The 25,939-nt window shown below is 39.9% G+C and overlaps 1 protein-coding gene across 1 annotated transcript in view; it reads left to right on the top strand.

The window, feature by feature from the left end:
- The window catches only part of CPQ (carboxypeptidase Q), a 565,709-nt gene that overhangs the window by 121,571 nt on the left and 418,199 nt on the right, over positions 1–25,939 (top strand). Inside the window, exon 2 of the mRNA XM_052651954.1 lies at positions 7,763–8,228. Within this exon, the coding sequence (XP_052507914.1) occupies positions 7,763–8,228 (466 nt within the window). The remainder of the gene's footprint in view (positions 1–7,762; positions 8,229–25,939) is intronic.

Raw genomic sequence — 25,939 nt, 5'->3', positions numbered from 1 at the left:
AGTTAAATTTATGTCAGTGAATCCTGTTCAGCAATATAGGTTTAGGGAAAATATCTAAGTCTTTATATAAGTAGTATATGCAGTCTTTAGAAGAAAAAGTGACACAATAAAAAAAAAATCAATAAAAATCTCAGTCTCTAAATCTTACTTTTTCTGTCTTTCAGCACATTCTCTTTTCATTGTGTCCTTTTCAACTTCACTTAGTCTATTCATTGTGGCATTTCTATCATAGCCTGAGACATTTTCAAACAATAATATTTCAGGGAAAAGATTTAGAAATAGAAGCAAGGATTTTGTTTTGTTTCCTCAAAATATAAACCTATTATTAGAGAGAATGTAATTCACAGCAGAAGCAAAGTTGGTTTTGCTTAAGTTTCCTTCCAAATTTAAGTAGAAAAGAATGAAAATGACATTTCAATTTTATCTCTTTTTGTGAAAAAGATAATCTGTAACTATGGCTCATGAAGGCAATATATGAAAAGAGTCTTTTTTCAAACAGTGCTCCAAAGGTTCCTTTGAATATGTAACTTTCTAAATTCAAAGACATGATACAGCATGAGTTTTTTAAAATAGTTGCTTAAGATTTTGAAGAGTATAACGTTTAATATTTCTACAGTTGGAATTCAAGTAGAGGAACAATGACTTCAAACTTTTGTGTACAAAAATAATATTTTAAAAAATGTGTTTCAGTTCAAGTTTAGACATTTCAAGTGTCCTGTAATTTGCTCAAGAGTGTGCTGGATTTTTTTTTTTTTTTCAATCGGGTTATTAGTAATTTAGGGATATTAAATAAAATCTTGAGTGTCTTTGTAAATGAGTTATTTGACAAACACATGTTTTGTAAGCATGGGTTATTTTTCCCTCTGTGAAAATTCCGAAGAATAACCCACATAGGTAATAAGTAGTGGCTTGATTGGGGATTTTGTGGAACTACATGCTGTCCTTGTCCTGATGTGGAATCTGTGTGGATTCTTTGTGCTAAGGAGCAGGTCGTACTGAAGATCAGAAAGAGAACTATCCTTCCTTCCTTCCTTCTTCCATCCCTCCCTCCCTCCACCCCTCCCTCCATCCCTGCCTCCATTACTTTTCCTACACGTGTGGTGGAAACTGTTTATTAATCCCCCGTTACAGTGCCCTGGGGACTTCTGTCCCGTATACTTTGAAGCTCCACACAGAGGACCTTTTTAGTTAGACCTTGAGGAATAATTCCTTTCTATCACTGCTGTATCTTCCACAGCAGTGGAAGTGCTGTATCTTCCATGCTTATCCAGCTCCTTGCTATTTTTTCCTTAGCCCAAGTTTTGTAAAGCCCCTCTGTCTTTGCATTCTTTGTTCTGCTTTCCTTCAGGGCCACCCTGGCCTTTTTCCCACACTATCAGGAAACTCCTCCTAATCGCCCCTCCACTTTGTTTTCACAGAACCTTGTAACCATCTCAGTTATTGGGCTTTCACATTTTCAGTCTGTTTATTGTTCTTGACGGCTGTTTAAGAGTATGAGTATTTTCTTAAACATGTGTGCCTTTGGTGCTTAGTAGGTAAGATGCTCAATATATTCTTGTTAAATGGCTGGAGAAATGAAGCTTCATTTACAATTATAATGGGGAAATGTTTGCGATGAGTGATTCTATTTATTTTTATTGATCACCATAGAATTATTTTCTCCCTTTGCAGACTACAGAAAAATACTATAGCTTGCTTAATTTTATTTGACTGAATGACTGTATAGGGACCTGTTCTGTCTCTGAGCCAGGGCAGACTGACAGCCTCTCAGATCAGCAAACCTTCCTGGTGATCCTCTATAGAAATTTACTGAGGTCAGTGTGGTGCCAGTGTTTTGTGGTTCAAATGAACCACAAGGGTTCAGCTTTAGTGACTGTATCTTTCATGATTTTAGCCAATCCTCTTTTTTCCTAGGTAAAGCATTTACATGTTTATAATTTACTGTGTAAAACCGTATTTTGATTTTCCAAAAATTAGCTCTGAGCTACTAGGGTTATCCTCTCGTACGAGTGTGAAAAGATTTGGCAAGTAAATCTATATTTATGTTTTCCAAAGCTTTCTTGATTTTATGCAACAAAGTATTTCTAATTTTGGCCTGTGTATATTCACACTGGGGTGGGCTGTGTTTTAGTCTTTTCCTGCAAATAAACTGGGGTCTTTGGCCATCCTTCTCATTTGGATTGACTCCAGTTCTAGAATGAATGTTTTTGTTGTATGGCGATCCTAAATCTGCGAATTAGGAACAAATTTCTTCAAGTTGTTTTTGATTATTGGCTTTTATTTAGTCTTACTCTGTGTATATTTCACTATTTTAATCCTTTATTTCTTGCTAGGACTGTACAAATATATCAGATTTGTACAAAGTGTATATCAGATTTGTACAAATTATATATAGTCCTTGTGTTTTTAAATTATATACGATATTTTTGTTTTTTTTTCTTGAGTGGAATGTGATATAGAAATATCTTGGTCCATTTTTCTTACCTCTCCAAATATAGACTGTTGGTTATAATTATTTCTGCTAGTTATTAGTGAGGACATATCTTAGTTGGGCTAATGTACCTTTCTAAAAACAATAATAATAAAATAAACTACAATACTTTTGTAGTGCTCCATTGGAGAGATATATAATTATGCATTCTAGCCAAGTATTACATTGGTAATTTTCTGATTATGTTACAGAGGAGAACTAGGTTTAGAATCAACTAACATGTATTTAGTGCTTACTTATGTCAAGTATTCTAGGTGATTTCTTGTGTCATGCATTGTTTTGTGCCTTTGATCTTAGAAAATTTTATACTCAGGGAAAAACTGATCCATTGGGAAAAAAAAGTTAAATTACTTTTAAAAATAAGCATTTATTGCATTTGTGGGATTTAAAGAAACAGTGAAGTTAAGGTACTCAGAACAATACTCAAAGATACTGAATTATGTTTTAAAGTAATTATATCATTTTTAATGTCAAAATTTAGTTAACTGACCATGTTAAAAAGCATTAAGAATTGTTATCAAAATGATGTATTACCTGTTAATTCAGTTGACATATATGCAAAAAGATGTAAAGATGATAGACTCAGGCCCGGTTATTTTCTGGACAGCCAGGATTGACAGATGATGTTCTGGTGGCCCTCTGATAGGGATGCCATTCATTTTTTTCTGCTTCTGTAGCCATTTCTTGGGGAGAAGGAAATGGCAGCTTACTCCAGCATTCTTGCCTAGGGAATCCCATGGACAGAGGAGCCTGGTGGGCTGCTGTCCATAGGGTCGCACAGAGTCAGATACGGCTGAAGCCACTTAGCATGCATACATGCATTGCAGAAGGAAATGGCGACCCACTCCAGAATTCTTGCCTAGAGAATCCCGGGGACAGAGGAGCCTGGTGGGCTGCCATCTATGGGGTTGCACAGAGTTGGACACGACTGAAGCAACTCAGCAGCAGCAGCGGCAGCCATTTCTTGAGCCTGTCTTGAGATATTGTGTCTTTTCTGTAGCTTTTCATGGTCCCCTTTGTTCTTCTCTTTGTTCTGGTGCTACTCTATATACGTATATTTTATTATGTGTATTTGCTTCTCAGACTGCCTTTAGGTATCCTTCACTGAATTTCTATTAATGTTAATGCATATAATTTTCTATAAGAAAGTGAAAGTGACTCAGTCTTGTCCGACTCTGTGACTGCACAGACTGTACAGTCAGTGGAATTCTCCAGGCCAGAATACTGAAGTGGGTAGCCTTTCCTTTCCCCAGCAGATCTTCCCAACCCAGGGATCAAACCCAGGTCTCCCGCATTGCAGGTGGATTCTTTACCAGCTGAGCCACAAGGGAAGCTCAAGAATACTGAAATGGGTAGCCCATCCCTTCCCCAGCAGACCGTCTGACCCAGGAATCTAACCAGGGTCTCCTGCAACGCAGGCAGATTCTTTACCAACTGAGCTATCAGGGAGGCCCTTCCTATAAGAAAACCATTCTTACTCCTTTAGGAAGTATGTGTTAGTTGGACCACTTACCTGGTTGATTGTAGTTGCTGGCTTGTCAGCTGCCTGGGAATTATATCAGAGGCCTTGATTAACTTTCTATAAAAGGAGGGTATGGATTAGGGATCCCTAAGTTAACTGGTATCTCTACAGTGTTGTTGTAATATGATTCTAATCCATCACTAGACATGTATTATGAAATCATGAATTAATGTTTGCAGAAGGCTTAGAGAATTTTTTAATAAGAAGTAGATACTTGTGGTTAGTGCTAATTAATAGATAACTTATTAACCTCTTTTTTTCTTTTCTTATAAATTGCTTTTAACACAAGCATCAGTATAGTACCTGTAGAAATGTAAAAACCTATGTGTTGACCCTTAAACAAGGAGGGGTATTGGTTCCAGGACCCACGGTGGACCCTGAAGTCCCACAGTCAGCCCTCTGGATCCGTGGTTCTGCATGCACAGATTCAATCAACCCTGGACCTTGTACTACTGTAGTATTTATTGGAAAAAAGTCTGCCTATTAGTGGACCTGGGAAGTTCACACCAGATCAACTGTAGTTCAGGGGTCAACCATAGTTATAATGAAAGAGAAGCAGCAGCCATGTATAGTTTTTATAATTTTTCAAAATAATTTCAAATATGATATCAAGTTTTTAATTCCTATAGCTTCTTTGTGAAGGAGGCAAAGACAAGTACTCTCGTACTCTAGGGAGGCTGAGACCTAGGGAGATTAAAGGATTATTAACTCCTTCATAAAAAGTATTGAGTGCCTATGTATGGATATAATGATGAAATGATGAATAATTTACCCTACTTGACTTTGAGAGCAGGAGAGACAGATTTATAAACAAATATATTAGTTAATAATACAGTTAATTATGGGCTTCCCTGATTGCTCAGATGGTAAACAATCTGCCTGCAGTGCAGGAAACCCAAATTCAAACCCTGGGTTGGGAGGATCCACTGAAGATGGGAATGGCAACCCACTCCAGTATTCCAGACTGGAAAAATCCATGGACAGAAAAGCCTGGCAGGCTACAGTCCATGGAGTTGCAAAGAGTTGGACATGACTGAGCAACACACACACACACACACACACACACACACACACACACACAGAGTTAGTTATGGCAGACACACAGAAATGATGCATGTACCTCTGGGGTACTGTTTGGCAAGGCTCCATAGAAGAGGTGATTTCTAATGTATTCTCATTTAAGAGTGAATATAGACGTTTGACAGAAAGGGAGCAGGGTGAAGAAAGGTCCTTGCAATAAAAGGGAATGAACATAAGTAGAGACTCAGAGTTATGAAAGGACCTGGGTATTTGAAGAACAGGGTACAGTTCAGTGTAGGTAGAATATTGCTAATTATAAATATAAATGTTATATAAAGTAAAAATTTCTAATAGCCATATTGAAAAGTAAAAAAGAGATAGGTGAGATTAGTAATAATCCAATATATCTGAAATATTTATGTTGTTTTCTCATACTTAAGTATGAAGTAGTTGATTTTAAAGATCAAATCAGGTATATGTTTTACATGTACAAACATCGCAGTGTGGTCTAGCCACAGTTCAGGTGTTCAGTTTCTCAAAGCTTAGGGGTGTATGTACATGTGAGAGACAGAGAGAGGGAGAGAGAAGAAATGAGAATGAGAATGAAAATGTGTGCACTCTAGAGGGGCAGGAGGAGAGATGAGCTTGAAGTGGTTGTTGGAACCGTATTTTGAGAGGCCTTGTATGCTGTCTGTCTGAATCTGGAATTTATTCTTATAGTACTTTATGACTGTGCTTCTCAAACTATCTGTCATGAAGGACCAGATTCTTAAATTTAGAATTTGTTTCAGACTGATACTTTTGCAAAATATCATAGTGAATTAGAAAAATAAAATGAGTTATACAAAGGGAAGTACCATTTTTAGTTACTAGATTTGACAAATATACCATTGTTCTGTCAGTTATCTATAAAGGACTCTGAGCTAGTGCTGTTCAGTGGAACTTTCTATGATGATAGAATGTTCTCGCTGTGCTGCCCAATGCAATATCCACTAGTGACATGTGGGTATTGAGCATTTGAAATGCAGCTAGTGTGACTGAGAAGCTGATTATTTAATTTAATTTAATTTAAATTGTAATCACATTAGACTATTAGCTACTGTGCTGCACAGCACTTAATGTGTTTACTCTGTTTCTTTTCGATTGTGCTCCGTCTTTGTTGCCGCTCTCTGACTTTCTCTAGTGGTGCCCAGGCTTCTCATTGCAGTGGCTTCTCTTGTTGAGGAGCACAGGGTCGAGGGTGCTTGGGCCTAAGTAGTTTCAGCATGCAGGCTCAGTAGTTGCAGCTGGTGGCTCTAGAGCACGGGCTTAGTAGTTGTGGAGTAGTCGTGGTAAATGGGCTCAGTTCCCCTGAGCACGTGGGATGTTCCCCGACCATGGATAGAACCCGTGCCCCCTGCATTTCAAGGTGGATCCTTAATCACTAGACCACCAAGGAGGCCTTGAATATGTTTATTCTTAATCTTTGTGTTTATATTTTGTGGAAAAACACCTGTGGACTCACATTGGTCCACAAACCATACTTTGAGTAGCACCGTCTACATTATGGTCTCTAGAGCTAGAAAGCCTTTGTGTATCTTTGGAAAGTTACTTAATCTCTCACTATCTCAGGATCCTCAATTCTAATATGAAGGTAATAATAAGAAACTGTCCCATAGGGTTGTGAGGATTAAAGGATGTGGAGGGGATAGGGTTAGGGAGAGGATCAAGAAAAGGTAACATGTGAAAGGGCCTCAAAGGATGAGTTCCATAGGCCTTTCGGGTAGAGGGAACTCTGAAGTGGATTTGGATCATACTCTGTTTATAAGAAGGGCTTTCCAGGGGGCACTAGTGGTAAAGAATCTGCCTGCCAATGCAGGAGATGCAAGAGATGTGGGTTCGATCCCTGGGTCAGAAAGATCCCCTGGAGAAGCGAATGGGAACCCACTCCAATCCCATAGACAGAGGAGCCTGGTGGGGGGGGGTGGCTACAGTCCATGGGGTTGCAAAGAGGTGGGCACAACTGAGCACTACCACTGTTCAGAAAAAGGGGTAGCAGATAACACTGCCCTCGCGCTGTCGGAAAGATCTCCTGGAGAAGCGAATGGCAATCCACTCCAATCCCATAGACAGAGGAGCCTGGGGCTGAGGGGGGGAGGCTACAGTCCATGGGGCTGCAAAGAGTTGGGCACAACTGAGCACTACCACTGTTCAGAAAAAGGGGTAGCAGATAACACTGCCCTCACCCTGTCACTCGGCTTCCCTGGTGACTCCGTTGGTACAGAATCTGCCTGCGATGCAGGAGGCCTGGGTGGGGAAGATCCCCTGGAGGAGGGCATGGCAACCTACTCCAGTATTCTTGCCTGGAGAATCCCATGGACAGAGGAGCCTGCGAAGCGGCAGTTCATGGGGTCACAAAGAGTCAGACGTGATTGAGCGCAGCACAGCACATTCCTATCACTGTTACCACTATTTCTTCCTCTCTTTCCTAGGTATCTTCTTATTATAATCTTTTGGCAGATTTTAAACTGATTTCTAGGTAATATGTGATTTTGTGGTTTTAATAAATGCTACGCTATCAATAAGGACAACTGCTGTCTCTTTCCTTCATTCCTGGGAGTTATGAATTTGATGGAAACTGGGTATCGGTTGAGAAGGGATGGGGAATCTTATTTGAAAAGCAGTCCCTGGGTTATGGGCAGGTAGTTGTGAGACTCTTTTCTCCTAACACGCATTTCTTCCTTACACAGATGATTTTAGGAAGAAAACTGACTGGAAAAACAATGAAGTTCCTTCTCTTCATATTATTCGGTGTTGTTCACCTTTTACCCCTGGCCTCTGGGAAAGCTATATATGGGAATGGCCCCTCTCAGAGGACTTTACAAGAAGTCAAAGAAGAAATAGCCCGCTATGGAGATGTTGCTAAATCAATCATCAACCTTAGTGTTTATGGTAAAGCCCAGAACAGATCCTATGAGCGACTGGCACTTCTGGTTGATACTGTTGGGCCCAGACTAAGTGGCTCCAAGAACCTAGAAAAAGCCATCGAGATCATGCAGCTAAACCTGAAGGGAGATGGGCTGGAGAACGTCCACCTGGAGCCTGTCAAAATACCCCACTGGGAGAGGGGAGAGGAGTCTGCTGTGATGCTGGAGCCGAGGATTCACAAGATGGCTATTTTGGGTCTTGGCAGCAGCATTGGAACGCCCCCAGAAGGTATGATTTGCTTTCTCAAGTCAATTTGCTGTGTTCATTATAAAACTACTGCCATGTGACATAACTGATTATAGTGTGCATGGTTCACATTATAATTGGGTGATAAAAAGAAAGAATCATTTTCCATTTCATTGGCTTCATGAGTTCTGTACTCATACTCTTTTTCTCCCTTCCCCTTCTCCCCCCGCCTTTTCTGAAAGTGTCACTTTTTAAAATGAAGCATCTACTATTGGTCCATGATACTTATGAACTGAATCACTTAATAATTTCTATCTAGTATAACATTAGTATCATTTTGTAGAGAATGCCATATATGTAAATAGGTCACAAAAGCTGTGATTTCTTTCAAGTGGCCTCAATGAACAGAACTTCTTAGAATTAATGAAATAGAGGATAGAGCCTTGCACATTGAATTGATTTGAAGTAATTATTTTAACAGAACCCAAGGCCTCTAATGTGAAGAGTTGTTAGGATGGTGTTCCGTCTTTACTCAACAGCACTCTGGCTCAGCTTCATCAGACAATATAAACGCTTAGATCAGTAATGTGTAAGTAGTCAACAGTGAGCCACTGATCAGTAATGGACTCTTCATGGACTATGCATGTATTCATGGACTGTTTTCCTATGGCAAAGTAACTATAGTAGAGTTGGTGCACCGACCTTCCACACAGTTAGAATCTGCACAGAACTTACAGTCATCCCTCCACATATGGTTTGGTTCTTCTGTATCCGTGAGTTTCTACATCTGCATATTCAACCAACTACAGATCATGTAGTACTGTTGTATTTGCTATTGAAAAAAAATCTATGTGTAAGTGGACCTGTGCGGTTAAAACCTGTGTTGTTCAGGGGTTAACTGTAGGTGATAAAAAAAAAAAAGTTGAGCTTTTCTAAAAACTTTATGAAAACCTTTGACCTTCTCTAATGCCAAGAGAAACATCCAGTAGAGAAGCAGATGGTCAGCTTTTAAAAAGCATCGTCATGGTAACGATAACCCTGTATGTGAGACAGCAAAAGAGACACAGATGTATAGAACAGTCTTTCGGACTCTGTGGGAGAGGGTGAGGGTGGGATGATTTGGGAGAATGGCATTGAAACATGTATAATATCATATGTGAAATGAATCGCCAGTCTAGCTTTGATGTACGATACAGGATGCTTGGGGCTGGTGCACTGGGCTGACCCAGAGGGATGGTATGGGGAGGGAGGTGGGAGGGGGCTTCCGGATGGGGAACACGTGTACACCCGTGGCAGATTCATGTTGATGTATGGCAAAACCAATACAATATTGTAAAGTAATTAGCCTCCAGTGAAAATAAATAAATAAAATAAATTAAAAAAAAATAAAAAATAAAAACCATCTTCATTGAGATATCAGGACTTCCCTGGTGGTCCGTCCAGTGGTTAAGACCCCTCCATTTCTACTGCAGAGAGCACAGGTTTGATCCCTGGATGGGGAGTTAAGGTCCTGCATACCCCTGGGCATAGCAAAAAAAAAAATCTTTATTGAGATATAATTCCCATATCATAATTACTCACCCATTTACACTTTAGTAGTTTTCAATATATTCACAGAACTAGCACAATCTTAACTGAAGAACATTTCATCACCCCCTGAGGAAACTTTATACTCATCAGCAGTCATGCTTCATCCCTTTCCTACCACCATCCTAAGCCCCAGGCAACCACTAATTTATTTCCTGTCTTTATGGATTTGCCTTTTCTGGATAATTCAGATGAAAGAAACAATACACTAGTATTTTCTTTTGTCACTGAATTTTTTCACATAGCATGTATTTCAGATTCATCCACGTTGTAGCATGTATCAATACTTGATTCATTTTTATTGTTGAAAAATTTTCCATTTTATAGATATACCATATTTTATTTATCCATAGATCAACCGATGAACATTTTTTTCCCCACCTTTCAGCTATTAAGAATAATGCTATAAACATTCATGTGTAAGTTTTTTGTATGTACTTTATTTCTCTTGAGTATATACCAAAGAGTGAAATTCCTTGTGTATATGATAACTCTTTGTTTAACTTTCAGAGGAATTGCCAAGCTGTTTTCCAAACTGACCACACCATTTTTCATTTTCATTTTCACTCACGTGTTCTAATTTTTATACCTATGTGTCAGAACTTGTTTTCTGTCTTTTTGGTTACAGCTGTTCTAGCGGGTATGAAGTGATATTCATTGTGGTTTCCATTTGCACTTCTCTAATGGCTAATGATTTTGAGCTCCTTTCCATGTTCTTGTCTGCCATTTGTGTGTATTTTTCAGAGAAATATATATTTGAAGCCTTTGTCCAGTTTTTTTTTTTAAAGTTACTTATTTATTGTTGACTGTACTGGGTTTTTGCCACTGTGTGTGGGCTTTCTTTAGTTGCAGCGAGTGGGAACTCCTCTCTGGCTGCAGTGCCTGGGCATCTCATTGCAGTGGCTTCTCTTATTACAGAGCATGGGCTCTAGGCACGTGGGCTCAGCACTTGTGGCCATGGGCTTAGTTGCTTTTTGGCATGTGGAATCTTCCTGGATCAGGGATTGAACCTGTGTCCCCTGCATTGGCAGGTGGATTCTCAACCACTGGACCACCAGGGGTATCATTTTGCTCAGTTTTTAATTGTGCTAGTTGAATTTTTATTATTGAATTGCATAAGCTCTTCATGTATTCTAGATGCAAGTCTCTTATCAGTGTGATTTACTAATGTTCTTCCCCATTCTATGGATTGTTTTTGTGTGTGTGTGTTTTTAAACTTTCTCGATGGTTGTATTTCCTGCAGAAATGTCTTTAATTCTGAATTAGTACAATGTCTCTAATTGTTTTCTGTTGATTGTACTTTTACTGTTATATTTAAAAAACCATTGCCTAAACCAGGTCACAAAGATTTATTCCTGTTTTATTCTTAGTTTTATTTATTCTTCTAAGAGTTCTATAACTTTTGCTCTTACATTTAGGTTTGTGAGTTAATTTTAGATGTGAGGTAGGAGTCCAACTTTGTTCTTTTGCTGTGGTTATTCATTTGTCTTAGCATTACCTGTTGAAAAGACTATTTTTTCTCCATTGAATTGGATACATTTCATTTATTGATTTTCAGATGTTAAACCAACCTTACATTCCTGGGATAAATCCCAGTTGGTTATGGTGTAGAAAGCCTGGTGTGCTGCAGTCCATGGGGTCTCAAAGAGTCGGACATGACTGAGCGACTGAACAACAGCTCATTACCCTGCTGTGTCCAAAGTATGTTCTCTAGGTCCGTGTCTCTATTCCTGCCCTGCAAATTCGTAGGACTCTTTTTTCAATTTATTTTTAATTGAAAGATAATCGCTTCACAGCACTGTGTTGGTTTCTGCCATACATCAACATGAATCAGCCACAGATATACATGTATCCCCTCTCTCCCACCTACCACCCCCTCCCTCCCCTCTGGATCATCTCAGAGTACCAGTTTGAGCTCCCTGATTCATACAGCTAATTTTCACTGGCTATCTGTGTTTCTGTTTTATATATGGTGGTGTATATATTTACTCTCATCAGATTCTTGAGCCGTTTTTTTATTACTTCTGACACTTTGAATTTGTCATTTCATTGTTCTCTGGCCTCCATTGTATCTGATGAGAAGTTAGCTGTTCACATTGCTGGAATTCCCTTGTACAGACATACCTTGGAGATGTTGTGGTTTGGTTCCGGACCTCTGCAATAAAGTGAATATTGCAAGAAAGTGAGTCACATGATTTGTTTGTTTGTTTGTTTCCTAGTACATATAAAAGTTATATTTATACTATACTATAGTCCATTAAGCGGGTAATATCAGTATGTCTAAAAAATGTACATGCCTTAATTAAAAAATAATGCTGTTTGGAAAATGGCACCAATGGACTTGCTCAACACAGGATTGCCATAAACCTTCAATTTGTTAAAAAGAAAAACACAGTAACCGAGAAGGACAGTAAAATGAGGTATGCTTCTATGTGACAGGTCATTTTGCTGTTACTGATTTCAAGATTTTTGTCTTTGTTACCAGTTTTCAGTGTTTTGATTTTGATGTATCTAGGTGGGAATCTCTTTCCTTTTATCTTGATTAGAGGTTGTTGAACTTCACTTATAGATTAATATCTTTCATCAATTGGAAATTTTTCAACTGTTTTTTTTTTATATATATATATTTTCTACCCTCTTTTTGCTCTTTTCTCCTTCTGGTACTTCGGTTATGAGTATGTTGGTGCACTCCCGTACTTCTCTGAGGCTCTGCCCATTTTCTTCTTCTCTTTCCCCCCTCTCTTTTTTCTTCAGATTGCATAATCTGTATCAATCTGATAGCTTAAATATACTACTGAGTCCCTCTACTGAATTTTTCTTTTCAGTTATTTTACTTTTCAACTCCACAATTTCCTTTTGGTCTTTTGTCTCATTTCTGTCTTTTGATTGGTATTCTCCATTTGATGAAACATTGTCATCATACCTTCCTTTAATTCTTTAAGTACGGTTTCCTTTAGTTCCTTGAGCATGTTTATAATAGCTGCTTCGAAGTCTATGTCTGTGACAACTAACCCTCTCCAGGCAGTTTCTCTTGCCTGCTTTTTTTGTGTGTGTATTGGTCACACTTGCCTATTTCTTTTCATGTCCCGTTTATTTTTGTTGTTGTTTAAAACTGATTTTAAATAATGTATTTTAGCAATTCTGAGTACTGATTCTTGTCCCTTCTCCACTGCCTACTGGAGATTGATGTTTTTATTGTTTTGTCCTTTATTAGCTTAATGAGTTAGTTTTACTAACTTTGTGAAGTCTCTTTCTCCCATAGTGTACAGATTCTGATGTCCCTATTCACAGTGCTTTTATTTTTCCTTTAGTCGGGCTCTCCAGGTGTCATCCTGAGGTCTATACAGGCCACTTACTGGTCAAAGGTTGTGGTTAGGTCCCCTTAGCCAGTTATATTTTTACCCCTTATTGTTGGATGTTTGTGTTGTTTAAGGGCTGTTATTAAAACTAAAGAATTTATGTTTTTGCCCCGGGTTCAGTCAGGGCCTAGTAGCTTGAACACCTCTTCTCCAATCAGTCTTGAGAGGTCACAGCCTTGGACATGTACATAGTGTTCCAGCTTGCGAGGATGTGTATGATTTTAATATTAAGCCCAGTTTAATAATATTTTCCCCTGTGTCAGAATAGCTTATTTTTCAGCCAGTATTTGGTTAGAGGTTGCACTTGAGCCTCTTGTGCCAGTAGGGCCTCTGCCCTTTGTTGAGGGATCTGTGTGCAGCTTGGAAATGTTTTCAATCTGACCCATGTCCAGTTTCAATTGTTTCTAAGTAGGAACATGTGCATATAGCCTTCCCAAGCCCCAGGGTTTATTGTGATCCAGGGAGGGCTTTTCTTGGTTGTTGTTTCTCCTGGGTTTTTTTGTTGTTGTTGTTGTTATTGTTGTTGCTGTGAAGTTCTGATTGTTCTTCCATTTGGCTTGTTGCTAGCAGTATCATGAAACTCTCAGTATCATGAAGTATCAGTATCTCCCAAGCTCTCCATCATTTGCAACAGCATCCTCAGGTATGGAATTGTCTGTTTTCTGTTCCAAATAAAATCACCATCCTGATTAAGAACCTCATCCCTGGTTAAGAACTTCATCCACTTGGCTTACCTCTTCCCTGGGAGTTCCCAGGATCTCAGCACAGAGATTGTGGCCTGCTTCCCTAGAGTGACATCCCTGGGAGGTGCTAGAAGGGAGGGGTGGTGGCTACTGGTCTTTTCAGCTTGCCTGTCCCACTATGGGACCTCTTCCTATGAGCAAGCTAAGATAGCTGTGGTCAGGTTCCAGTCTTCTCATGGCTATTTCCACCATTAATATCATTGGCATAGTGTTTCTACCAGACAGGTAGAGGCTGGGTAGAGAAATGGGGTGAAGTGACCAGAATACAGTTTCTATAACATGGAACTGGGGATGTGAGAAGGAAGCAGGTCATTGCCAAAAGCTACAGACTCATAATTCTAACTTAGATTTATTAATAGTGTATTTTCTTGAATGAGTGTTTTTCTACTTGCTATATGCCCTTAGGACAATGTTGAGAGACTTTAAGTGATTTTTTAAAAATATTTTTTCCCAGTTAAATGTTTCATAGGGAAGAAGAGCTGCCAAGTTTCTCACTCCAACATTCTGGATATACCACTGGGATGGCTAGTTGTGATCTCTCTGAGGCTGTATGAATAATTGGTAGAGTCCTCTAAGGCTTTAGAGAACCCTCCACTCGGGTTCTATATTGTCAACGAGGAGTTTGCTTAATTGCCTTCTGTTATTGCTCATCTATACCAGTGTGTGTGTGTGTGTGTGTGTGTGTGTGTGTGTGTGTACATATATATTTTCTCTTTAACCCTCTTAACTGTCTTTAAAGGTCTACAGGTTTTTGTTTGTTTTGTTTTGAACAAATGAGAAAAACAGACTACAAAAGATTGGACAGTCTGCCCAGGGTTACACAACTAGTGAGAGGCCAAGTTCAGGCATGAACAAGTGTCAAATTCCAGAGTTTGTGCTTTTCGTCATTAGACTATATTGCCTCACATACAAATAACTTAATGTTATTTTCACTTCTAAGATTTCCTTTTTTATCCATTTGACTGAAGCTGATCTGTCTCAAGAGTTGCTGGTACCTGCACTATGATGATACCAGTGTCTGTACCTTATTATGGATATTTCTTCTCATTTCTCTTTCTTTTCTATACTCATTTCTTGTATTTTAGCTGGGCCTGCTCTTCTCTGGCTCTCTGACTGGGAAAACTAAGCCAAGTTACTGATTACTGCTGGGGCCTTAAAAACCCAAGGGGAAGTGAATTTTACTCATTGGAGTCTACTGTGGTGTTCTAAGACTCACTTTCACCCCATGCCCTCTTCCATGGAGCTCAAGGTACATAAACAATTGTCTGGCAACTGATCTATTTTAAGCTCTGAGAAGACCGGAGAGTTAGGCTGGATCAGGTGTGGGAAAATTCCCAGAGGAGATAGGGTAAGGTCTGCATAAAAGGACCTCTAGGTACAGGTATTATGGTGCAGAGCTCATCTCCCTGGAAGCCCATGCTGTATCCTTGGTTTAGCCACCTAGCTGTGTGACCTTGGCCCAGTCATTTAATCTCTATGGCCTTAATTTTGTCACTTATAAAATGAAAAATGGCTGACATATAAGTCTATAACATCTTTCTAGATTAGAAAGGCTGTTTTTTTTTTTTTTTTTTCTGAGAATCCGGAAGGGATGGGTGAAGATGATCAGAATATTAAAAGAGAAGTATTCTAGGCACATGCTATGGAGCAGATTCCTTATATAACTGGAGCTAATGTTTTTAAGCTTTCCATCTCTAGACTTGAGTATTACAGCATTTATTAATTTGTGTGTCTGGGTTAAGACTGTGAGCTATCTGTGGAAAACTGGAGGACGATTTTCTACTTGGATTTCTGAGAACTACTGGTTGTCTTGCAAACCCGCAAATTGAGCATCCTGTCTCTCCAGTGTTTCTCATCTTCATTAATATCATTGCCAACAACCCAGGTGCTCAGACTCAGAGCCTCAAAATTTTGCTAATATCAGATATGGTATCTTACTTTCATGTTTTGGTCACCTGCCAGTTCAGTTCAGTTCAGTCACTCAGTCGTGTCCAACTCTTTGTGACCCCATGAACTGCAGCACGCCAGGCCTCCCTGTCCATCACTAACTCCCAGAGTTTACTCAAACTCATGTCCATCAAGTCGGTGATGCCATCCAACCATCTCATCCTCTGTTGTCCCCTTCTCCTCCCACCTTTAGTCTTTCCCAGCATCAAGGTCTTTTCAAATGAGTCAGTTCTTTACAGCAGGTGGCCAAAGTATTGGAGTTTCAGCTTCAGCATCAGTCCTTCCAATGAATATTCAGGACTGATTTCCTTTAGACAGACTGGTTGGATCTCCTTGCAGTCCAAGGGACTCTTTTCCAACACCGTATTCCAAAAGCATCAATTCTTTGGTGCTCAGCCTGCTTTATAGTCCAACTCTCATATCCATACATGGCTACTGGAAAAACCATAGGCTTGACTAGATGGACCTTTGTTGGCAAAGTAATGTCTCTGCTTTTCAATATGCTATCTAGGTTGGTCATAACTTTTCTTCCAAGGAGCAAGCATCTTTTAATTTCATGGCTGCAGTCACCATCTGCAGTGATTTTGGAGCCCCCCAAAATAAAGTCAGCCACTATTTCCACTGTTGGAAATATTTCCATCTATTTGCCATGAAGTGATGGGACCAGATGCCATGATCTTCATTTTCTGAATGTTGAGCTTTAAGCCAACTTTTTCACTCTTCTCTTTCACTTTAATCAAGAGACTTTTTAGTTCCTCTTCACTTTCTGCCATAAGAGTGATGTCATCTGCATATCTGAGGTTATTGATATTTGTCCCGGCAGTCTTGATTCCAGCTTGTGCTTCATCCAGCCCAGTGTTTCTCATAATGTACTCTGCATAGAAGTTAAATAAACAGGGTGACAATATACAGCCTTGACGTACTCCTTTTCCTATTTGGAACCAGTCTGTTTTTCCATGCCAGGAATGCCCTTATTTAAGGATTCAGCTTTAATGTCTCCTCTTCTATGGAGATTTTTTCTGTGCTTACTCATCCCCAAAGAAGTATTGGCAACTTCCTCTTTTCTCCTTTTTTTGTACCCTATACTTGTGTATGTCATCAGCATTTCTCTACATGTAATAAGCCTCTTAGAATTAGAGATCCCAGTTCTAGTGGTTCTTGACTGGGGATAATTTTGCTCCTTAGGGGAAATTTGGCAACATCTGGACACATTTTCGATGAGAGGCAATGCCTTTAATGGGTAGAGGTCAGGAATACTGCTAAACATCTCACAGTGTACAGAACAAGCGTGCCTTTACCCCACATCAAATAATCATCCATTCTAAAGTGCCAGTAGTGCCAAAGTTGATAAATTCTGTCTTAGCTCTTAACATAGTAACTCATATACAGAAAAGTTTTGAGAAATATTTGTTGAATGAATCTTTCCATTTATCTCACTCCAGCATTCAGTTGGTCACCAAGACTGAAATGTCACATGACTCCACTTTTCTATTCTCAGGGTTCTCCTGCCTACAGTGTTATAATCACTTCCTAACTGATTTTCCTGACTCCAGTCTCATTTTAATCAGTTTCCATACTGCTGATTCAGTTGTCTTTGTGAAATAGAGATCTCATTGTGTCACTCCCTTACCTAAATGCTTTTCATTTTTCACAGTATAGTTTAGATCCTTATGACCTTTTAAAAAGTGACCCCAGGCTGTGTTTCTAGGCTTGTGTCTAGTTTCTCCCAAGCCATCCACCTTGTGCTTCAGCCACATGATCCTAACTGCTCTTGCCTGGACATATTCATTCCTCCTTGATTTAAAAGCTGCTGCCTGGATCTCTGCTAACCCAACCCTAATCCTAACCCAATCCAACCCTTCTCTGTTTAGAGAATTCCTACCCATTTTAAAGACTCATTTAAGGTGGCTCTCTTCTCTAAGTCTTTCTTGAACCCAAACCTAAATAAATGTAATTGTTCTTTCATCTTCATTCTCATAGCACATTGTTTGCCTGTATTATACAGTGATCACAGTTTACTATAGACTGGTTCCAAATAGGAAAAGGAGTACATCAAGGCTATATATTGTCACCCTGCTTATTTAACTTATATGCAGAGTACATCATGAGAAATGCTGGACTGGAAGAAACACAAGCTGGAATCAAGATTGCCGGGAGAAATATCAAGAACCTCAGATATACAGATGACACCACCTTTATGGCAGAAAGTGAAGAGGAACTAAAAAGCCTATTGATGAAAGTGAAAGAGGAGAGTGAAAAAGTTGGCTTAAAGCTCAACATTCAGAAAATGAAGATCATGGCATCTGGTCCCATCACTTCATGGCAAATAGATGGGGAAACAGTGGAAACAATGTCAGACTTTATTTTTTTGGACTCCAGAATCACTGCAGACGGTGATTGCAGCCATGAAATTAAAAGACGCTTACTCATTGAAAGAAAAGTTATGACCAACCTAGATAGCATATTCAAAAGCAGAGACATTACTTTGCTGACTAAGATCCGTCTAGTCAAGGCTATGGTTTTTCCTGTGGTCATGTATGGATATGAGAGTTGGACTGTGAAGAAGGCAGAGCGCCAAAGAATTGATACTTTTGAACTGTGGTGTTGGAGAAGACTCTTGAGAGTCCCTTGGACTGCAAGGAGATCCAACCCGTCCATTCTGAAGGAGATCAGCCCTGGGATTTCTTTGGAAGGACTGATGCTGAAGCTGAAACTCCAGTACTTTGGCCACCTCATGCAAAGACTTGACTTCTTGGAAAAGACTTTGATGCTGGGAGGGATTGGGGTCAGGAGAAGAAGGGGACAACAGAGGATAAGATGGCTGGATGGCATCACCGACTTGATGGACGTGAGTCTGAGTGAACTCCAGGAGTTGGTGATGGACAGGGAGGCCTGGCGTGCTGCGATTCATGGGGTCCAAAGAGTCAGACATGACTGAGCGACTGAACTGAACTGAACTGAACTGAACTGATAATTAGTTGTTTACATGGTTATCTCTTGAGAAATTGTGACCTACTCCAGGGAAATGCACATCTTCATTATCTTTGTATCTCCTTCAGCACTACACCTAGTAATGTAATACTAATGCATATTAACTAGATGTTGATTTGATGAGTAGATTGTGATAAATATTACAGATTTTAAAAAGATATTTAAAGTTTGCTTTGCATCTGAGGTAAAGGCGCAAAGGAAAGAGGAGGATAAATGAACACCAATCAAATCACGGTGAGGTTGTTTACCCATGGACTCTTTTTGAAAATTTTAGCAACATGGATCAGAAAGCCTGGAAAGCTACAGCATAATCTTATACCAAATTCTCACCATATTAATCTTATGGGAATTTAAAATAGCCCTCCTGCATACTCCCAGCACATCCATCAAATGAAGGCCTTCTACATTTGATCCATTTCTTAGTGAGGTGCTAACTGATTTATAACCAAGAACTTAAAATCAGATAATTAGTTATTTGCACCTGTCCACTTTTCTTCCTTTGGCATCATTAGGAAAAGAGCATTTTCACTGTTTTTTTTTTTTTTTTTTAAATTTGTTTGTTTGTTTGTTTTGTCAGGACTTAACCTTTGTCTGATACCTAATGCAGTATGGGCAGAAGTGCTCTCAAGAGCCTATGTCTACCGATGGTACTCGGACTTTGGAGGTGTGGGGTCAGCTGAAGGATCTGATTCTAAAGTGTTCCAAGTTGCAAATTCGTTCTTCAGCATCACATCAGGATTGGGAATGAGAAGAAAGGGGGTAAAGGAACTCACATTTATTGAGAGCGCATCTGTTATACATGAGTCATCGGGCCCATTCTGTAACTTATGTTGTCTTTTGGGTTAGGTGTTGTTCACTCTTTACACATTGCAGGCTCTGGGCGGTTCAGCACTTTGTCCAAGTAACACAGCATATAATATGTGGCAGTCATGTCTCAAGTCATACCTTCTCAATGGCCTTCCCTCTTCACCTTGCCTCTTGGTGGATCTTTCTGCCAACACTTTGCAGGTGTATCTGTTTTCCTCTTGGTTGTTTCCTCAAGAATAGGGACACTGTATCTGTCTCCTATGTGCCTTAACACTCTCACACAAACATAACTTAAAAAGCACAAACCACAAGATGAAAACATCCCTGAATTTGATAGCATCAGAATTAAAAATTACTATTCAATGAAAGATACCATGAACAAAGCTGTTAGGCAGATGGAGAAATGGGAGAAGATATCAACACTGTCTAAAATTGTTATTAGATTACATGTAGGCTATGAACTACTGGAAATCAACAAGAAAAAGGCAGTAACCCTGTTAGAAAAATGAACTAAGGCTCTGAATAAACAGTTTAAAGAAGTGGAAGCCTGAAAGTTGATAAGTCTATTAAGAGATCTTAACTTATTAGTAATCAGATCAATGCAAGTTTTAAAAATAATGAAATAATTTTACAGCTGAGATGTAAAAATGTATTGGTAGTGCCTTGGTGACATAGGAACCCTTATATATTGATTGGTGGGCATGAAGCATGGTGCCACCATTCTGGAGAGCAAACTGGTAATATTTAGTCCACTTAAATATATTTTCATACCCAGTGAGCAAGTAATTCACTTCCTTAGTATATTTCTCAAAGACATTTTCACACAGGTACACATATGTACTACCTAAGGGGATGAATGCAGGATGATTATTGTAGCCTTATTTGTGGGGGTAAGGCTCATCTGGAGGTCCATCACTGGGAGAGTAGACACGTGAAGTATGGTAGATGTCCCCCAGGGTATGCTATACAGAAGTTGGAAGCAACAAACTGAACTATATATATATAATTTATATATATATATATATATCTCAACATAGATGTATTATACTGTTATATCTTACATGTATAAAGCTGAGTAAAAAAATAAAAAATAGAATGGCATACCTAATATAGTTGCATACATAAAATATAGTTTTTCATGTATGCAGAATTATAGTTCACATTTTACAAGAAGACATATATGCAAAAAATATCTTTAGAATAGTTACCTACCCAGGACATGGGTTAGAATTAGGAATGAAGAATGGGGGTAAAATAGAATTGGTTCAGTTCAGTTCAGTCACTAACTTGTGTCTGACTTTTGCGATCCCATGGACTGCAGCACGCCACGCTTCCCTGTCCATCACCATCTCCCAGACCTTGCTGAAACTAATGTCTATTGAGTCAGTGATGCCATCCAACCATCTCATCCTCTATCGTCCCCTTCTCCTGCTGCCTTCAGTCTTTCCCAGCATCAGGGTCTTTTCCAATGAGTCAGTTCTCTGCATTGTGGCAAAGTGTTGGAATTTCAGCTTCAGTATCAGTCCTTCCCATGAATATTCAGGACTAATTTCCTTAAGGATTGACTGGTTGGATCTCCTTGCAGTCCAAGGGACTCTCAAGAATCTTTGCCAACACCACAGTTCAGAAGCATCAATTCTTTGGCACTCAACTGTTTTTCTGGTCCATCTCTCACGTCCATACATGATCACTTGAAAAGCCATAGCTTTGACTAGATGGATCTTTGTCGGCAAAGTAATGTCTCTGCTTTTTAATATGCTGTCTAGGTTAGTCATCGGAGAAGGCAATGGCACCCCACTCCAGTACTCTTGCCTGGAAAATCCCATGGATGGAGGAGCCTGGGGGGCTGCAGTCCATGGGGTCGCTGAGAGTTGGACACGACTGAGCAACTTCACTTTCACTTTTCACTTTCATGCATTGGAGAAGGAAATGGCAGCCCACTCCAGTGTTCTTGCCTGGAGAATCCCAGGGACGGGGGAGCCTGGTGGGCTGCTGTCTATGGGGTTACACAGAGTCGGACATGACTGAAGCGACTTAGCAGCAGGTTAGTCATAGCTTTCCTTCCAAGGAGCAAGCATCTTTTAATTTCACGACTGCAGTCACCATCTGCAGTGATTTTGGAGCCCAAGAAAATAAAGTTTCTCACTGTTTCCATTGTTTCCCCTTCTATTTGCCATGAAGTGATGGGACCAGATGCCATGATCTTCGTTTTCTGAATGTTGAGCTTTAAGCCAACTTTTTCACTCTCCTCTTTCACTTTCATCAAGAGGTTCTTTAGTTCCTGTTCACTTTCTGCCATAAGGGTGGTGTCATCTGTATATCTGAGGTTATTGATATTTCTCCAGGCAATCTTGATTCCAGCTTGTGCTTCATCCAGTCCTACATTTCACATGATGTACTCTGCATATAAGTTAAATAAGCAGGGTGACAATATACATTCTTGATGTACTCCTTTCCTAATTTGGAACCAGAAATAACTCCAAAAAGAATGAAGAGATGAAACCAAAGTGAAAACAACACCCAGCTGTGAATGTGACTGGTGATGGAAGTAAAGTCTGATCCTGTAAAGAACAATATTGCATAGAAACCTGGAATGTTAGGTCCATGAATCAAGGTAAATTGGGAGTGGTCAAACAGGAGATGGCAAGAGTGAACATTGACATTTTAGGAATCAGTGAACTAAAATGGACTGGAATCAGTGAATTTAATTCAGATGGCCATTATATCTACTACTGTGGGCAAGAATCCCTTAGAAGAAATGGAGTAATCCTCATAGTCAACAAAAGAGTCCAAAATGAAGTACTTGGGTGCAATTACTTTTTGCCTTTTCATACTGTTCATGGAGTTCTCAAAGCAAGAATATTCAAGTGGTTTGCCATTCCCTTCTCCAGTGGACTTCATTTTGTTAGAACGTTCCGCTATGAGCCATCTGTCTTGGGTGGCCCTACAGGGCATGGCTCATAGTTTCATTGAGTTAGGCTGTGGTCCATGTGATCAGTTTGCTTAGTTTTCTGTGATTATGGTTTTCTTTCTGTCTTTTCTGTGATGGATGTGTGGGGCCATGCTCAGTAAATCTTTATTCCAATTTTCTGTTGACTGGTGGGGCTGTGTTCCCTTCCTGTTGTTTAGCCTGAGGCCAAATTATAGTAGGGGTAATGAGGATAATGGTGACCTCCATTAAAGGGACTTGTGCACGTGCTGTTGTATTCAGTGCCCCTGACCCCACAGCAGGCCACTGTCAACCCATGCCTCCGTCAGAGACTCCTGGACACTCCCAGGCAAGTCTGGCTCAGTCTCTCATGTGGACACGGTTCCTTTCTCCTGGGTCCTGGTGCACACGCGGTTTTGTTTGTGCCCTCCAAGAGTCTGTTTCCCCAGTCCTGTGGAAGTTCTGTAATCAAATCCCACTGGCCTCCAAAGTAAAATTCCCTGGGGGTTCTCAGTCTCTTTACCAGGTTGGGAAATAGAATAAATAAATTAAAAACAAGCAAATAAGACATTTGCCTTGAAGAGGCCAATGAGGATGGTATACTATAAGCTAAAGAGTATAATTAGCCCAGCACTTTGATCTACCTGGCTGTCCATGAGCCATGAGGTTAAGGTAGACATCTGGGTAATTTGCCATTTTCTCCAAGAGGAAAGGAAACCATTTCTCTTTTACTTTTTAAACATTATCTAGTTACCTCATCATCCATAATCTTATGGCAATCACTTAGATTTATGTTTACACAATGTAAAATCTTCACTTTTTACTTATATGTTTTTAGTTTGGATATAATATACAATATTTGTCATTTTTATCTTTTAACTTTCAAAACTTCTGAAAGCAGGGATGATGTCTTCTTTTACATTTGCTTTGTGCAGCCTTTAGCATAGTCAGACCCTTAGGTCACATTAGTTTAATTTTTTTGGAAAATCTTCTAGGAAGAAGGTTTCTTTTAAAATCTGAATGTATGGATGGTGTTCCCTAGAGACTTGATGATGAAATAATGTAGGTTGATGATACCCAGGTATCCTTTCTATAAAACACCCTTTTCCAGCTCACATTTCCTCCTGTCCTTTCCTTTAACAAATCTCTAACTCCCTTTTACTAATGGACGGTATCATTGGTTAATAACTATAGGTTTTTGATAATTGGTATTGTGGATGAACCCAAGAAACGTGTTCAATAATCAAAAGACTACAGTTAGTATTGAATTACATCATGAAGCACTAGGAAATTTAGGTGTTTCTTCTCAACAGTTGTGAATCTTTATTTCTCTTTCTCTTTGTATCCCTGTTGTTTGTACTCCGTCTCTCTCTTCATTGTTTCTTTCTCTGTGCCTCTCTGTACTAACCATTGCTGCCCTTCTCTCTTATTATTCTCTTTATTTCTTGCTTTTTTTCTTTTTATTTTTTGCTTTGGACTCTGTCTTTTTATTTCGTCTCTTTTTGTTTCCTACTTCCTAGTTTCTGGTTCATTGCCTCACGAACAGGGTGGTCCAAGGCTGATGTCTTTGCAGCTCCCTAAGGTTATTGCTTTCGATACAACTGGAACGTCTATCTTTTTCTTAGTCTGTAACGGTCCTCTTTGACAGCCTCATTGTGTTCTTAGAATTATAGTCACTTGAAGCAAGTTGGTGAGCACATGTTTTGTACTCTTACAGCAGTAGAGGGAAAATCTGTGATGTGTTTCACATTGAAAGGCTTCCCTGGTGGCTTAGATGGTAAAGAATCCACCTGCAATGCAGGAAACCCAGGGTCAATCCCTGGGCCGGGAAGATCCTTTGGAGAAGGGAATGGCTACCCAGTATTCTTGCCTGGAGATTTCCATGGACAGAGGAGCCTGGTGGGCTATAGTCCATGGAGTCTCAAAGAGTTGGACATGACTGAGTAACTGACACTTTCATTTTCACGTTGAAAATGGTTTCCTCAGAATCAGTGTCATTTTGATGGCTATTGGGAAAACACATCAGTGATATCGATTAGCTGAAGGTACTTTGATTTCTCCAGGGTCACTCAATAGGCCAAGGCTTGTGGGACTCCTCACATTCTTGATTTTCTTTGTCTGAAAAAAAATTGCATGTACATTTTCCAAGATGTTTTAGAATTTTATATCATCAAATTGAAACATTTTTCTGAGGACACATTAAGATTTTTCTTCTTTAGAAATAGATGGCTTAGATGTTTTAGATAGACTACTGGTAAATATATTGGCGCCTCAATGCCTGATTGACAAAGTGGGTGATAAACAAACCTCTGGGACCAGATGACATCCACCTAGTGTTTTCAAAGAAAGTTGAGGGTAAAACTGTCAAAACTTGTTTGAAAGTGAAAGTGAAGTTACTCAGTCATGTCCGACTCGTTGCGATCCCATGGACTGTATCCTATCAGGCTCCTCCGTCCATGTGATTTTCCAGGCAAGAGTGCTGAAGTGGATTGCTATTTCCTTCTCCAGGGGATCTTCCCAACCCAGGAATCGAACCCGGGTCTCCTGCATTGTAGGCAGACGCTTTACTGTCTGAGCCACCAGGGAAGCCCTCTGTGCCATCTCCTCTGTGGCTCAGCTGTCTCCTCTGTGGCTCAGTTCAGTTGCTCAGTCATGTCCAACTCTTTGCGACCCCATGAATCGCAGCACGCCAGGCCTCCCTGTCCATCACCAACTCCCGGAGTTCACTCAGACTCACGTCCATCGAGTCCGTGATGCCATCCAGCCATCTCATCCTCTGTCGTCCCCTTCTCCTCCTGCCCTCAATCTCTCCCAGCATCAGAGTCTTTTCCAGTGAGTCAGCTCTTCGCATGAGGTGTCCAAAGTACTGGAGCTTCAGCTTTAGCATCATTCCTTCCAAAGAAATCCCAGGGTTGATCTCCTTCAGAATGGACGGGTTGGATCTCCTTGCAGTCCAAGGGGCTCTCAAGAGTCTTCTCCAACACCACAGTTCAAAAGCATCAATTCTTTGGCGCTCAGCCTTCTTCACAGTCCGACTCTCACATCCATACATGACCACAGGAAAAACCATAGCCTTGACTAGGCAGACCTTAGTCGGCAAAATAATGTCTCTGCTTTTGAATATACTATCTAGGTTGGTCATAACTTTTCTTCCAAGGGGCAAGCGTCTTTTAATTTCATGGCTGCAGTCACCATCTGCAGTGATTTTGGAGCCCCTAAAAATAAAGTCTGACACTGTTTCTACTGTTTCCCCATCTATTTCCCATGAAGTGATGGGACCAGATGCCATGATCTGAGTTTTCTGAATGTTGAGCTTTAAGCCAACTTTTTCACTCTCCTCTTTCAGACGGTCTAAATAATGGTGAAAACCTAAGATAGGGCCAGATCAGA

Source organism: Budorcas taxicolor, chromosome 14 (genome assembly GCF_023091745.1).
Source record: "Budorcas taxicolor isolate Tak-1 chromosome 14, Takin1.1, whole genome shotgun sequence".
NCBI classification, from domain to species: Eukaryota; Metazoa; Chordata; class Mammalia; order Artiodactyla; family Bovidae; genus Budorcas; species Budorcas taxicolor.
Note: the sequence above shows the minus strand (reverse complement) of the source record. Positions and strands in the feature narration are given on the sequence as shown.